Raw genomic sequence first — 15221 nt, 5'->3', positions numbered from 1 at the left:
AATAATAATAATAATAAGTGTTACTTCAGTCATCTGTATGTATGATAAATGTGTCTGTGTTTCATTTACCTGATGGAAACCTAAAACTATCAACCATACAAAAAATCTTAAGGATTGTGCCAATAAGAAAACAGTTCTTTATAGTTTAAAATGTAGTTATATAAGATATACATAAAATAATTAAGTGATAATGTCACATAGTTACAATTCTGGGTATGCTTAGAATAGGGAGGTTACATTAGAAGAGTAGTATTTTTTCAACTATGGACCCATGGTCCATTATTGGTTTATGAAATCAATTTAATTGCTATTTACTACTGTCACCCCACCCTTTTTTAAATGGATTGGAATAGACTAGAAAATAGTTGTTGTACAGGACACTTACTACTGCATTGCAGTAAGATTAGGTATTCTGTGAAACTTTTAAATATATGAATGTTTGTAACTGTGTATGAATTAGATGGAAAATACATTTCTTTCTGTGAGTTGCAGCCAAAAGTGTTGGAAATCCATTGTAGGATGTTTTGATAAGTTGATGTGTACATTTAAAAATAGTCTCTCAATTTCATCTGCTTGTAGCATTCCTAAATTTTTAACATCTTAACTAATCACATATATATATATTTGTGTGTATAAGTATAAAGTATACACACATACATATATATATGTACATATGTATATTTTTTTTCTTAATAGGTGCAATGGATGAGCTTCATAGTCTGGATCCAAGAAGGCAAGAGTTATTGGAAGCTAGATTTACTGGAGTTGCAAGTGGGAGCACTGGGAGTACGGGCAGTTGCAGTGTTGGAGCTAAAGTGAGCAAAATTTTCATCTTTATTTGACAGTCTTTCTTTGTATTAAATGGTCTAAAATAGTATGTAAAGGATTCCTACATATGTGCTTAACAGCAAATGTAACTTTTATAATGTATAGAATAAGATCAGTGTTCATAAACCTGTTTTGAATATAGTATACCATATTTCAGGGGCATTAGGCATTATAATACAGCATAATATGTTTCAGGGATAAAAAGGAGTTCGGTAAATTGTACTGTCGGTCTCCCACTGTGTACTTTCTTACCCTGCCTGCCCTTATTATCCATGGTCCTATCTGTACATCTAATCCACTGTTTCTAATTGCTGCATAAAACTTTAATAGCGTATATCTTTTAGGCCAGGAGTCCTCAACCCTGGGCCGAGGACCAGTACTAGTCCTGTTAGGAACCTGGCCGCACAGCAGGAGGTGAGCGGCATGAGAATGAGCAGTACTGCCTGAGCTCCACCTCCTGTTAGATTTGGCGGTGTTAGGTTCTCATGGGAGCATGAACTCTATTGTGAATTGCGCACATACGAGGGATCCAGGTTGTGCACTCCTTACGAGAATCTAATGCCTGATCTGAGGTGGAATAGTTTCATCTCTAAACCATTCCCCACCCCACCCCCACCCCCCCATTTTTCATGGAAAAATTGTCTTCCACGAAACTGATCCTGGGTGCCAAAAAGGTTCGGTATCTTTGTGTTCAGCCTTTCAGTAATAGACCCAGATTGTCTACCTCAAACTGTGATGAGTTTTCATGTACTTGGGCTCTTACGGACCTTTGTGACCATTTATTTAGGATGTATTCCCAAGAGCACAATTGCTAGATCATAGGGTATGTATAGACTAAAACTGGATAAATACAAGGATGCTGTTCAGAACAGTTGTACTAATCTGCATTTTCAGTGGAGTGCATGAGTATTTCTGTATTTCCATATCGCAGAAACACTTGACACCATCCACATTCCTCATCATTTAGGTATAAAATATCTTTTTCGTCTCAAAAAAAAATAAATAAAAAAAATAAAATATCTTTTTGTTTTACTTGTACCATCAATTATTTTGAGAATTTTTTCTTCTTCTTTTCTTTTCTTTTTTTTTTGAGGGAGTCTCACTGTGTCGCCCAGGCTGGAGTGCAGTGGCACGATGTCGTCTCACTGCAACCTCCACCTCCCAGGTTCAAGTGATTCTCCTGCCTCAGCCTCCCAAGTAGCTGGGATTACAGGTGCCCACCACCACGCCTAGCTAATTTTTAGTAGGGACAGGGTTTCATCATGCTGGCCAGGCTGGTCTTGAACTCCTGACCTCAGGTGATCCCCACCCACCTCGGCCTCCCAAAGTGCTGGACTTACAGGCGTGAGCCACCACGCTCGGCCTATTTTGAGTATGTCTTTGTATGCTTGTTAACTTGTTGGGAGTCTTAGAAATTATTTTAATTCTTCGTCTGTTTTTATATTAGTATTACTTTCTTTTTTGAACTGATTTTCCCATGTTCCATGTATATTCTACATGTTGATTTCTTGTTGACTTCAGGCATCATAAGTAACTTCTCCCACTTTGTCATATGTCTCTTACTTTGTTCATGGTCTCTGTTGAACTGGAGTTGTGTGAATTCATAGCATATTGAACTTTCTAAATTTGTTATCATCAGTCTCACCAGTTTTTTGCCTTACGGTTTGTACCTCAGAAGTTTTGACTAACCCTTGGTATTTAACAAAAATAAGCATCAACATTAACCATTTGGGTCAAATGGACCTTTTTGTATTTTTATATTTATAAGTTATTTTACCACTAATTTATAGACACAGGAATAAAAGTATTATGAAAAACAACTTTATTAGATATTTTAATAAGAATTACATTGCACACCTCTTTGTATCAAGTAAATTTTGGCTCACAAACATAAAAGATGAAAGAATATTGTGATACGTCCTTTGAGCATAATGAGGTGGTCCAGAATATGGTTGCAGAATATTATATGATGCAGTCCTTACTGTGTTTTCTTTTTTTCCTTATAAATATATTGTTCAATTCATTGATTCTTGAATTTGAGAAAATTCGTCTAGGTTTATGTTACCTGATTATCTGAGATTTTACAAATAGTCAGTATCACCACCATCAGCTTCAGAGTCTAGACATGCTACTGTTGGTGTTTATTTTCTGATTCATCTAATAATTGTAAGATGTATTCCTCTGTCATTTTCTTCTCTTAGCCATCGTGGATGGAAAATGAAAATTTCTGAATTTTTAGGTGGAGTCAGTGAAAGCCAAGATTAGACTACAAAGATGGTATTCTAGTCTTTCAAAAATATTCTTAAAAGATGAAGCAAGGTGAAAAATGATTCAGTACTTGAAAGATAATGGAAGGCAAGAAGAAAACTGAAAGATGATTTATTTTACTATTGCACCATCCTTGTAGGTTATTAAATCTGTATTTTTCTCTTGTTTCCATAACAAATGAAGTAAACTTAGGTGTTTAAAACAACACAAATTTATTATAGTTTTGTAGGTTAGAAGTCTTGTTACTAGTTTTATGGGCTAAAATCAAGGTGTTTATAGGGCTCTAATCCTTTTTGGAGGCTCAAGGGGAGGATCAGTTTCCTTGCCTTTTTTAGTTTCTTCTTTTTTTTTTTCCCCCTCTGAGACAGAGTCTGGCTCTGCCACTCAGCCTGGAGTGCAGTGGGGTGATCTCGGCTCACTGCACCTTCTGCCTCCTGGGGTCAGGTGATCCTCCCACCTTAGCCTCCCCAGTAGCTGGCACTACAGGTGTGTGCCACCATGCCCAGATAATTTTTGTATTTTTAGTAGTGAAGAGGTTTCACCTTGTTGCCCAGGCTGGTCTTGAACACCTGGGCTGAGGTGATTTGCCCACCTTGGCCTCCCAAAGTGTTGGAATACAGGTGTGAGCCACAGCACCTGGCTACCTCTTTTGGTTTCTAGAGGCTGCTGTGTTCTTTGGCTTGGCTGTTTCTCCAGTTTCAAAGCCAGCAACAGCCCATCTCCTTGACCATTCTTCCAAAGTCACATCTCTGACAACAGTCTGGAATGGTTGGGTCTCTACTTTTATGTACTCATGTGATTAGAGTAGACCAACCCAAATAATCTGGGATAATCTTCCCCAACTCAAAAGCCTTACCCTTAGTCAATTCTGCAGAGTCCTTTTTTTGCCATGTTAAGGTAATATAGTCACAGGCTCTGGGATTTAGGGTGTGTGTATCATTGGGGAAATTATTCTGCCTACCATACACCATCATTCTTCATTTTTTTCTTTGATTTTTTATTTTGTTTTTTAGTATAGTTGGGAATAATTGATGAAAATAATAAGTAATGATGAAGTAATTCCTAGTATGTGATAAATTCAAAATATAGGAAAAATAAGATCTGTGAGATTCCATAATTATTTTAGATTTATGAAAGGGTCCATTTGACATCTGATACTTGCAAGATAGAATGAGTTTTATTCTATTAACAATAAATACAATTTTTGTTTTTTCGATGATCCCTAAGAAGAATAAAAGTCCTCAAATATCAGTCTTTACAAATACTTAGAATGGCTCAAAAAAGAGATTCAAAAACTAGAATTTGATCTCATAGACCTTGATAGTATTCTAATTGTTAAATACTGCTTCTCCATCCCTGGGCCATAAAGATATTCTACAGTTTCTGTTATTAATTTTATAGGTTTACTGTCATACTTGCTCTGTAATCCATCTAGGGTCCACCTTTTATATAGTATTGGTAGTGATCCAGTTTTATTTTTCTCCATCTAGTGAACAGGTTTTCTCCATAGTGCTTCTTAAATCATCTTTTTTTTTTTTTTTTAGTGATTTGTGATGCCATCTTTATCATACATATGACTTACATAATTAACACATATGATTTACATATACATGATAAGTATATGTGGGCCGGGTGTGGTGGCTCATACCTATAATCCCAGCACTTTGGGAGGCCGAGGCCGGTGGATCACTCGAGATCAGGAGTTCAAGACTAGCCTGGTGAACATGGTGAAACCCCATCTCTACTAAAAAAAATACAAAAAATTAGCTGTGCATAATGGCAGGTGCCTGTAATTCCAGCTACTCGGGAGGCTGAGGCAGGAGAATTGCTTGAACCCAGGAGATGGAGGTTGCAGTGAGCTGAGATCGTGCCATTGCACTCCATCCTGGGTGACAAGAATGAGACTCCATCTCAAAAAAAAAAAAAAAAAGAAAGTATATGTGGTTGCCATGTATATATAGGATATAGGTTTGTCTCTGAAATGTCTCTGATGTCCCAGTGGTCTGTGTTCTTGTGCTCCAATATCACGTTAAAAATACTATCATATTTTGGTATGTCTTTTTTATATAGTAAAGTAAAATCTCTTGTTTACTCATTTTCTAGGGTTGACTTTGTTCTTTATGGATCTTTAGTCCTTCATAAAATTTAAGCATCTCTGTATTCTTGATAGCATTTGCGAATTCTTCTATTGTAGCTTTTTTGTGTCTTTTTCCTTAAAATATTCGAATGTAATTCTAATTTTGAATGCATTCAATTTGTACATTACTTTAGGGACTACTAGCATCTTTGTAAGATTAGGTTATCCTATTTAAGTACATGAAAGGTCTCCCTATTTATTCAGTTCTCCCCATAGACTTCTTAGGAATTTTTGGCTATTAGATCCTTTAAAGTTTGTTGTTAATCTGTTTTTAATTATATTTTCTAGTTGATTATTGCTGACTTAGGATGCTTTTAATTTTTATAGTTTGGTCTTGTATCTGGCAGTTTTGCTGTTGTTCTCTTTTATTGACTTTAATGGTTTGTTGGTTCTGTAGATTTATTTAAGAGAAATAATTATCTTCCAAAAATGATAGTTTAATCTCTTATACCTTAAATATGTATTTTTTCCTTATCTTGGTCATGACCTTGAATGCTGTGTCTTGTTCTTGCCTTGAAAGAGGAATTGTCTGAAGTTTCTTCATTAAGCGTAATGCTTGCTCTAGGTTTCAAGTATATAACTATGCCCAAATTAAAGAAGAGCTTTTTTATTCCTGGTTAGTTAAGGAGATTTTGTTTGTTTTAAAAATGATAAATAGTTTTGGACTTAGGAAAGTCTTTTTTCAGTGTTGATTTAAAGACTCAGGTTTTTCTCCTGTGGATTATTAATATGATAATCGAATAGATTCTTAAAATGTTGAACTTTGTTTGCATTTCTGGGATAAACCATACTTGATATGACGTACTATTTAAAAAACACTTATCAGGCCAGGCCTGGTGGCTCACACCTGTAATCCCAGCACTTTGGGAGGCCGAGGTGGGCAGATCACGAGGTCAGGAGTTCGAGACCAACCTGGCCAATATGGTGAAACCCTGTCTCTACTAAAAATACTAGAATTAGCTGGGCATGGTGGTGTTCACCTGGGGTCCCAGCTACTCGGAAGGCTGAGGCAGGAGAATTGCTTGAACCCGGCAGGCGGAGGTTGCGGTGAGCCAAGATCGTGCCACTGCACTCCAGCCTGGGCCACAGAGCGAGACTGTCTCAAAATAAACCAAAACTAACCAACCAACCAAAGAAAACCCCACCATTTATTGGATTTAATACATGATTATTATTTATGATTGTTACATATATGCTTTAAGAGAAATGAATGTGCCAACTGGAAGAATGTAGTTCAGTGAGTTTTGACAAATGTATACACTTATGTAATCTACATTCCTCTGAAGATACAGAACATTTTCATTACCCTACAATATCTGGTTTATAATTCACTATCACATTAGCCTCACAAAATGAACTGGGCCCTTTTCGCTGTTTTTAGTTTTTTCAGCATCTTGTATATGATAGGAAATGTTCATGAGAATATGAGTAGACACTTGTAAAACTGTCTTGGCCTGGAGTTTGTTTAGAATGGAGACCTTTTTTTTTTTTTTTTTTTTTTTTTTGAGACGGAGTCTCGCTCTGTCACCCAGGCTGGAGTGCAGTGGCTGGATCTCAGCTCACTGCAAGCTCCGCCTCCCGGGTTTACGCCATTCTCCTGCCTCAGCCTCCCGAGTAGCTGGGACTACAGGCGCCATCCACCTCGCCCGGCTAGTTTTTTGTATTTTTTAGTAGAGACGGGGTTTCACCGTGTTAGCCAGGATGGTCTCGAACTCCTGACCTCGTGATCCGCCCGTCTCGGCCTCCCAAAGTGCTGGGATTACAGGCTTGAGCCACCGCGCCCGGCATGATCTCTAACTCTTGACTGAAGTGATCCACCTGTCTTGGCCTCCCAACGTGCTGGGATTACAGGTGTGAGCCACTGTGCTCAGCTAGGGAGATCTTTTACTGTCATATTAATTTTTTTTTTTTTTTTTGAGACGGAGTCTTGCTCTGTCGCCCAGATTGGAGTGCAGTGGCACGATCTGGGCTCACTGCAACCTTCACCTCCCAGGTTCACGCCATTCCCCTGCCTCAGCCTCCCGAGTAGCTGGGACCGCAGGTGCCCGCCACCACGCCCGCCTAATTTTTTTTTTGTATTTTTAGTAGAGACGGGGTTTCACCGTGTTAGCCAGGATGGTCTCAATTTCCTGGCCTCGTGATCGCCCGCCTCGGCCTTCCAAAGTGCTGGGATTACAGGCGTGAGCCACCGCCCCCGGCCTAATTTCTTTAATATTTAGTTCATTAATTCATTTCATGTAAGCTTTTAAACTTATTAGTATATATTTATAATACTTTTAACAACCTCCTTTGTTACTTTCTTTATTCATATTCTCCTTTTCTGTTCATTCTTGCCAGAACTTTGTTTAATGAATATTTCAAATAAACAAATTTTTGTTTTAATGTTTTTCACTTTTTTTCTTCTCCCTTTTCCCCAATGATTTCTGCCTTCATAATTTACTTGTTATTTTGGATTTGCTTCTGTGGCTCTTCTTCCAGCTATTGAATTGAAGGTTTAGTTTATTTACTTGTATATAGACATAATTAACATATAATAAAATGCATAGCTCTTATGTGTTTGGTTATGGAACTTTCTCCCCACGGTTTTTATTAAGGTATAATTATCAATTAGTAAAATTACCCTTTTTTTACTTGTATAGGTCTGTTTTAAGATTTGACAAATGTATATAATTGTGTAACCACCATCACAATTAAGATATTAAGTAGTTTATTTCACCAAAATAATTTCCCATACCCCTTTGTAGTCAACTCCTCTAGGTTGCCTCTGGCAACCACTGATCTGTTTTCTGTTCTTTTAGTTTAGGTTTTTAAGAAATGTTATATAAATGGGTACATACTGCAATATGTACCTTTTTGAGTATGGCTTCTTTTAACTTAGCATAATGCATTCATTTGAGATTGATCCATGTTGTTGGATGTTGGACCGTTTTGAATGCTAAATAGTATTCTGCTGTATGAAGATAACCACTTCTTTTTAGTCCATTTTCTGTTTGTTTATTTTTTGAGACAGAGTCTTGCTCCGTCGCCCAACTGGAGTGCAGTGGCACAATCTTGGCTCACTGCAACTTCCACTTCCTGGGTTCAAGCGATTCTTGTGCCTCAGCCTCCCGAGTAGCTGGGATTACAGGCGTGTGCCCCCATGCCCAGCTGATTTTTGTATTTTTAGTAGAGAAGGGGTTCACCCTGTTGGTCAGGCTGGTCTCAACTCCTGACCTCAAGTAATCCGCCTGCCTTGGCTTCCCAAAGTGCTGGCATTATAGGCATGAACCATCACGCCTGGCTTTTTTAGTCCATTTTCTAGATGAGGAACATTTGTGTTGTTTCCAGTGTTTTGATAATTAGGAATAAAGGTATTGTAACCATTTGCGTATTCAACCTCCTGAGCTCAAGTAATCCTCCCAACTCAGCCTCCCAAAAAGCTGGGACCACAGGTGCGCACCACCACGCCTGGCTAATGTTTTGAAGAGATAGGGGTTTCATCATATTGCCCTTGGATATGGAAATTGTTTAGTGTAAATAATACAAAAAACAAAAAATAAAACACTTCCATCCCTCCAGAGAGTTTTCTTCTGCCCCTTTCCAGTCAGTTCCTTCTTGTCAAACCCTTTCCCCCAGCTCTTATCTAATTTCTGTCACTACATTGCCTGTACTTGGATTCCATATACAGTAAATGAAAGTATGTAGTATATTCTTTTGTGTCTGGCGTCCTTTATTTAACATAGTATTTTTGAGATTTATCCACGTTGTTGCTGTTTTAGTAGTTAATTCTTTTTGTTGATGAATAGAATTCCATTGTGTGAATATACCACAGTTACGCATTTGGTAGAGTGGTATTTGGATGTTTTCATTTTGCCTGTTATAAGTAAGATTACAATAAACATTTTGGTACAAATGTTTTGGTAACATGTTTTCATTTCTCTTGGGAAGATACTTAGCTGGATAGATGTATATTTAACTTGATAAGAAACTGCCAGATTTCCAAAGTGTTTGTACCTGTATAAAAACTTTGTTCTGCATCCTCCCTGACATTTTGTTGTGATTCTTTTTCATTTTAGTGTAGTGGGTGTGAAGTAATATCAGCTCGTTTATTTTAACTTTTCTTGTTTCTTGATTAATGCTATCCCTCCAAGAACTGCTGTTGTAACTGTTCCATAAGTTTTGATGGGTGCTATTTTAATTAATGTTCAGATCTATGTATTTCATGATTACCTTTGTTTCCTTTTTAACACAAGGGTTATTAATATAGGATATTTTGAGCTATCTTTTTGTTCTGGATTTTCAATCTGTTGCATTACAGTTGGAAAGTAGTTTGTATGACATCTGAATGTGCCTCATTTTAGAAACATTTCATATCTGATAGCTCTTAATTGTATTTGTTCAGATCTTAGACATCTCCTTGTATTGTGAATTTGGTGTATCTCTTTCTGAGGGAGGTGTGTTAAAATATTTAACTGATGATTCATGTATTTCTACTTGCCATTCATTTGTTTTTGCTTAATACATTTTGAGGCGGTATTTTTACATGTGTATCTCTTGTTCTTTTTATGACTGTACACTACTTACTGTTAACTTTACCTTTCTTTTGGATTATATTTGTTTTAGATACACGGTTTTCTATTTTATTTTTGCTCTCTTTAAATGTGTTTCTTGGGGCTGGGAGTAGTGGCTCATGCCTGTAGTCCCAGCACTTTGGGAGGCCGAGGCAGGTGGATCACTTGAGCCCAGGAGTTCAAGACCAGCCTGGGCAACATGATGAAACCCTATCTCTTCAAAACATTAGCCAGGCGTGGTGGTGCGCATTAAAAATTTTTTAATTTTTCTCATTAAAAAATAAGTAAATACATGTATTTCTTGTAGACATCATGTTTTTTGATACAATAGGAGCATTCAACTCTCTTAAATGGTGAGTTTTGTTTATTACATTTTTCATAATTATTGTTATTTTCTGACTCGGTTCTGCTATCTGTTGCCTAATGTCTTCTTGTACTTTATGCATTTTCCATTGGACAAATGTGAATTTTTTTTTGATGTTTTAAAGTTACATATTCTATTTGTAGTGTTATGACAGTATACTCAGTGTAGTATATAGTATATGAGTGTAGCGTGTCATTATAACACCAAAAATGCTCTTTCAAACTGCATTCCTGTGGGTTTTTTCCCTTTAAGTTTCGCTTAATTTGTGTTCATGTACATCTTTACCATCTTTCTCTGGTATTGCTGTGGTCTCCTGGCTGCTGTGTGTGTGTTTTTTTTTTTCCTTCTTTGAGAGAGGGGTCTCACTCTGTCACCCAGGCTGGAGTGTGGTGACACAATCTTGCTCACTGCAGCCGCTGCCTCCCAGGCTCAAGTGATCCTCATGTCTAAGCCTCCTGAGTAGCTTGGACAATAGGCAAGTGCCACCATGCCTGGCTAAGTTTTTTGTATTTTTTTTAGAGATGAATCTCACTGTGTTGCCCAGGCTGGCATTTAACTCCTGGGCTCAAGAAGTCTGCCCACCTTGGCCTCCCAGAATGCTGGGATTACAGGCATGAGCCTCTGTGCCTGACCAGCTCCTTTTTTAAATTTAGTTGTTATAACTCATTATTGTCTTTGAAATTCAGATTGTCTCAAATTTGGCCAGTGAAAACTCCTTCACATGGTCACTTTAGAGATCTTTTATCATTCTTTGGTTTTCAGACACAAGACATTTCTGGCTTACCTCATCCATTTCTGCATTGAATGTGAGCAGACATTCTCCAAGGATTCCTGGTTCATTTTAGTGAATAATGATACTTAGGAACCAACATCTAGTTGCTAGTTATGCTTGTTGTTATAATACATAATAGTCTCTTAGAAGAATGCCAGCTAATATAGAATCAGAACACTCATCATTTGGCATCTCAAATGTAATTATTAAGGCAAGGATCATCAATGGATGCTAATACCATTTAGTAAAATGTTTTCAAGAGCAGTATACTTACAAAGTCCTAATGTTTTACCCCATAGATTAGTTACTACAAAAGAGAAATGTGTTTAAAATGGACACCATTTCTCACCACCATTATAATCAAGATCAGACTTTTCATTGGCATATTATCTCAGAGAATCTGACATTGTATGTGCCTCCTAAGGTGGTGCAGTAGGAGTTACACAAATCACCTCTGTTTTTAATGCTGGAAATATTTGATTTGAATTTAATCATGAGACAACACTCCTGGGACACTGCTAGACAACTGGCCTGGACTCATCAAAGTATTCAGTGCCTTAAAGAACAAAGAGAGGTAAATGGAATTGTTGTAGATTGGATGAGGCTAAAGAGACATAGCAATCAGATGTAGTGTGTGAATCTGAATCCTGATTTGCTCCCAGACTGGGGGAAAACAGTTATAAAGGACATTTTTGTGACAATTGGGGAAATTCGAGTATAGGTGTATGTTGGATGAAGATACTGAATTAATGTTGGTTTTACTCTTTTGTCTTTTGGGTAAGTTGTAATTTTAAAAATTGATTTAAGAACAAATATAGGTGAAGCTACAGAATGTATGACAGTTGTGACCAATGACTCCTGTAATGTTTAGAGTGATGATGATAATGTGCTTGTGAGATGCAGTATTATTAGGCAAATTTTAATAATAGTAGCATCAAGAGTTTGTAATTTGGAAGTAAAAACTAGAATCTAAGGATCAAATTGCTGGTAGCGACGGTGCTCTAGGAGAGAGGGGCAGGGAGAAAGGTAAATACCTTATCTAGAAGTATTGATTTATCCATAGAGAAAAATAGAGCAGGCCGGGCGTGGTGGCTCAAGCCTGTAATCCCAGCACTTTGGGAGGCCGAGACGGGCGGATCACGAGGTCAGGAGATCGAGACCATCCTGGCTAACACGGTGAAACCCCGTCTCTACTAAAAAATACAAAAAACTAGCCGGGCGAGGTGGATGGCGCCTGTAGTCCCAGCTACTCGGGAGGCTGAGGCAGGAGAATGGCGTAAACCCGGGAGGCGGAGCTTGCAGTGAGCTGAGATCCGGCCACTGCACTCCAGCCTGGGCGGCAGAGCGAGACTCTGTCTCAAGAAAAAGAAAAAAAAAAAAAAGAAAAATAGAGCAGTATATTTGCCGAAAGCAAGAAAGTGAGCACAAGCAACAGATACTGTACATAGAAGCTTCGTTTTTTGTTTTTCTGCTTTTATTGTTTTTAATTGATAGAGTAATTGTACATATTTATGGAGTACAGTGTGATATTACATGTATAGACAATGTATAATGATCAGATCAGGGTAACAAACATATCTGTCATCACTTCAAACATTTATCATTTCTTTGTGATGGGAACATTCAAAATCTGCTCTTCCAGCTATTTGAAGATATACAATAAATTGTTATTAATTATAGTCTTCCTATAGTGCTATAGAACACTAGGACTTACTCTTGCTATCCAGCTGTACTTTTATATTCATTATCCAACTGTTGGCTGTCCCCTCCCGCCTACTCTTCCCTACCTCTGTTCTGTTCTCTACTTATAAGATCAGCCTTTTTGGTTTCTGCATATGAGTGAGAACATGCAGTATTTATCTTTCTGTGCCTGGCTAATTTCACTTAACAGTGTCCTCCAAGCTCATCAATGTTGCTGTGTATGACAGAAATTTTTTTAATGGTGAGACAGTATTCCATTGTGTATGTATACCAAATTTTCTTGATCCATTTGTCTGTTGATGGACACTTAGATTGATTCCATACTTCAGCTATTATGAATCATGTTACAGTAAACATGGGAATGCAGATACCTCTTCAGCATACTGATTTCCTTTCCTTTGGGTATACCCAGTAGTAGGATTGCTGGATCTGGTAGTTCTATCTTGTTTTTAAGGAACCTCCATATTTTTTTCTTTAATGGCTGTACTGATTCGCACTTCCGTCAACAGTGTAGGAGGGTTTCCCTTTCTCTGCATCCTTGTTAGTATTTGTTATTTTTTGTCATCTTTTTTCTTTTTTGAGACGGAGTCTCGCTCTGTTGTCAGGCTGGAGTGCACAGTCTCGGGGCTCACTGCGACCTCCGCCTCCTGGTTTCAAGTGATTCTCCTGCCTCAGCCTCCTGAGTAGCTGGGATTACAGGCGCACGCCACCACGCCCAGCTAATTTTTGTATTTTTGGTAGAGATGGCATTTCACCATGTTGACCAGGCTGGTCTCAAACTCCTAAACTCAAGTGATCTGCCCGCCTCGGCCTCCCAAAGCACTGGGATTACAGGCATGAGCCACTGTGCACGGCCAAGCATTTTTTAATATACCTGTTAAAATTTGTATGGTTTTTGTATGGTTCTTCTTTCAAGAAATGTCTTTGCCCATTTTTAGGTTGGATTATTTATTGTTTTGCTGTTGAGTTGTTTGAGTTGCCTGTAAATTCTGGATATTATTCCCTTCTCAGATGAGTAGTTTACCAATCACTTTCTTCCATTCTACAGGTTGTCTCTTCACTTTATGATTGTTTCCTTTGCTGTGAAGAAGCTTTTTAGTTTGAGAAAATACCATTTGTCTATTTTTGCTTTTGTTGCCTGTGCTTTTGAGATCTTCTTCATAAAATCTTAACCTAGACCAATGCCCTGAAGGTTTCCTCTAAGGTTTTTTCTAGTAATTTCGTAGTTTTGGATCTTATGTTTAAATCTTTAACCCATTTTGAGTTGAGTTTTGTATACAGTGAGAGATAGGGGCTAGTTTCATTTTTCTGCATATGGATATCCGGTTTTTAATGTTCCCAGTGCCTTTGTCGAAGATTAGTCGGCCATAAATGCATAGATTTATTTCTGGCTTCTATTCTGTTCCATTGATCTGTGTCTGTTTTTATGGCAGTAGCATGCTCTTTTGCTTACTGTAACATTGTAGTATATTTTGAAGTCCAGTAGTGTGATGCCTCCAGTTTTATTCTTTTAGCTCAGTGTTGCTTTGGCTATTCAGAGTCTTTTGTGGTTTTATATGAATTTTAGGATGCTTTTTCTCTTTCTGTGAGGAATGTCATTGGTATTTTGATTGGAATTGCGTTGAATCTGTAGATCACTTTTGGTAGTATGTCATTTTCAGAGTATTCTTCCAATTCATGAACATGGGGTGTCTTTGTATTTTTTTATGTCCTCTTTAATTTTTTTCTTCAGTGTTTTATAATTTTCCTCATAGAAATCCTTTACCTCATTGGTTACTTTTATTTCTATTTTTGTTTGTTCATAGTTCTTATAAATGGAATTTTTTTTTTTTTTTTTTGGAGATGAATCTCACTCTATGACCCAGGCTGGAGTGCAGTAAGTACAATCTCAGCTCTCTGCAACCTCTGCCTCCTAGGTTCAAGCAATTTTCGTGCCTCAGCCTCCACACGCCCACCACCATGCCCAAGTAATTTTTGTAGTTTTAGTAGAGACGGCATTTCACCATGTTGGCCAGGCTGGTCTCCAACTCCTGGCCTCAAGTGCTCCTCCCAAAGTGCTGGGATTACAGGCGTGAGCCACTGCTCCCAGCAGTGGCTTTCTTCATTTCTTTTTCTGCTAGTTCATTGTTGGTGTATAGAAATGCTACTAATTTGTGTATGTTGATTTTGTATTCTGCAGCTTTACTGAATTTATCAGTTCTCACAGCTTTTTGGTGAAGCTTTTAAGGTTTTCTATATATGAATTCATGTCATCTGCTATACATAGAACTTTTAAATTGCTGGAATAGAATGTAGAAGGAGGAATATAAAGAAATGTAATTCAACAAAAGAGAAGGAGAAAGAGAAAAGAAGAAAATATTTCATTTTTATCTGCTATTATATAAGATGGAAGCAATAAAGCCATGTATGTATTAACACAATAAATGAGACTCCATCTATAAGCTATTAACAAGAAACATCCCTTAAAAAATGATGAACTTTGGAAATACCTGGAAAGAAAATATCTCAGATAATCACGAAGAAAAATAAAGTACAATTAAGTATAAATTTGAGGCCAGCTGCAGTGGCTCACGCCTGTAATCCCACCACTTTGGGAGGCTG

The 15221-nt window shown here is 37.6% G+C and overlaps 1 protein-coding gene across 2 annotated transcripts in view; it reads left to right on the top strand.

Annotated features, from left to right (window-relative positions):
- The window catches only part of TLK1 (tousled-like kinase 1), a 160380-nt gene that overhangs the window by 35201 nt on the left and 109958 nt on the right, over positions 1-15221 (top strand). For both annotated transcript variants that reach the window (XM_011945926.1, XM_011945924.1), the window contains exon 2: positions 697-815. In XM_011945926.1, the coding sequence (XP_011801316.1) occupies positions 697-815 (119 nt within the window). The remainder of the gene's footprint in view (positions 1-696; positions 816-15221) is intronic.

Source organism: Colobus angolensis, unplaced genomic scaffold (genome assembly GCF_000951035.1).
Source record: "Colobus angolensis palliatus isolate OR3802 unplaced genomic scaffold, Cang.pa_1.0 Scaffold247, whole genome shotgun sequence".
In the NCBI taxonomy this organism is placed as follows: domain Eukaryota; kingdom Metazoa; phylum Chordata; class Mammalia; order Primates; family Cercopithecidae; genus Colobus; species Colobus angolensis.
The sequence above is the reverse complement of the archived record's forward strand: the minus strand, read 5'-3'. Positions and strand labels throughout refer to the sequence as shown.